We start from the raw sequence: 1514 nt of genomic DNA, 5'->3' as shown, positions 1-1514 counted from the left end.
ATAATTAGTAGATTTATTTTTATTTTATATTAAAATGCATATTTATTTATTTTTTTATTTCGCTTCGACTTACATAATTCACAAGAAAAAAATAGAAAAAAGACAAAAGAAGTAGTTTCCTATAGCTTCGAAGTCAGTTTTGATTTCTTCAAATTGGTCCATTTAAAAACAAAAAAAAGAACAATTGTCGGTTTTATAACTTTCGTATAAATTCTTTCATTGTTTCAGTATATAAAGTCCAAGAGTGATTACGTTATATATAAATATATACGTATACTTATATAAAATATCTTTTTATGTCGAACGACCACTATTTTTAATTCCACTATATGCTGTTATATATATATTTATATATGTATATATATATATACTGTACTTTAACTTTATGTATTATAGGATCGACTAAACGAAAGATATTTATTTTTGAATATAGAATAAATAACGTATGTAATTATAGTTATGGTATATATTTATCAATATTTATATTATGGTACACGTAAATTTAAATATCAAGGTTTTATTACTTCTCGTTAAATTTGTCGATAAATTCGTTACAATGTAATAATGAAAAGTAATCTACCTTTGTCTTGTGTATAATACAAATTGGTTTTGATATTATTACAAAATTTGAATACAATCGTGTTGAAAATAAAATAAACATAATAATTTATATATAATAACGAATTAATCTCTACAATAAGAATTATAATTTAGGTTCGTTTTTTTTTTTTGTAGAAATGATTAACGACGATTTAATATTATTTCAAATTACTTTGTAATGTATCCAAACAAAAAAAATGTTAATACTATAAATAGAATATATAAGAAGCGTTTATAAATATAATTTGTCTGAATAAATAGCTGATGCGGTTCTCATTGGAAAACCACAAGTGTCAATTACAATATTACTTATATATGGTACGTAATATATTTAAAATAATACTTTTTCCTTATATACCTCAAAATTACTAGCCTAAGCACGAAATAATCGATACTTAATAAGTACAATCCTTGAATTGATATGACTAGTTTTCTTGTTTTAATTATAAATACATACATATAATATATCGATGACTAATATTAAAATCTATACACGGGTATTCACATAATTCATTCGTAATACAAGGAAAAACGAAACTAGTTTATCCATATATTTCCATAAACGGAAAATCCTATTTTCAAACATGTATATGCGAGCTAAAAATACACATTCTAAAAGTCCGATCACCGATTAATACTAATTTTCCAAATAAAATAACAAAATCATTATTTTGTTTTTTAACATCTTTTAACCATAGCTTTAAGATCTTTCCTTGATATCTTTCCTGACGGTGTATGCGGCATTTTGCCTAAAAATTTGACACCTCCTCGTAAATGATAGCAATCGGTCATATTTTTCGCTACAAAATCTTGTAAATCTCGTTCGGATATCTGTATAATATTAATTATAATTTGATAAGAGTGATTTAGTTTATTTTTCTTTTTTTTTTTTTTTTTTTTTTTTTTGTTTTGAT

General features: G+C 22.9%; 1 protein-coding gene across 1 annotated transcript in view; it reads right to left on the bottom strand.

Moving 5' to 3' along the window:
* Positions 1 to 719: 719 nt before the first annotated feature.
* LOC106791752 (4-coumarate--CoA ligase 1-like) overlaps positions 720 to 1514 on the bottom strand; it is a gene marked incomplete in the record, with an annotated part of 3082 nt that continues 2287 nt past the window's right edge. The window contains 1 exon segment of the mRNA XM_014757644.1: positions 720 to 1431. Within this exon segment, the coding sequence (XP_014613130.1) occupies positions 1279 to 1431 (153 nt within the window).

The sequence above is a fragment of the Polistes canadensis genome, unplaced genomic scaffold, assembly GCF_001313835.1.
Source record: "Polistes canadensis isolate GaletaPanama2010 unplaced genomic scaffold, ASM131383v1 scaffold_338, whole genome shotgun sequence".
Taxonomy (NCBI): Eukaryota; Metazoa; Arthropoda; class Insecta; order Hymenoptera; family Vespidae; genus Polistes; species Polistes canadensis.
Note: the sequence above shows the minus strand (reverse complement) of the source record. Positions and strands in the feature narration are given on the sequence as shown.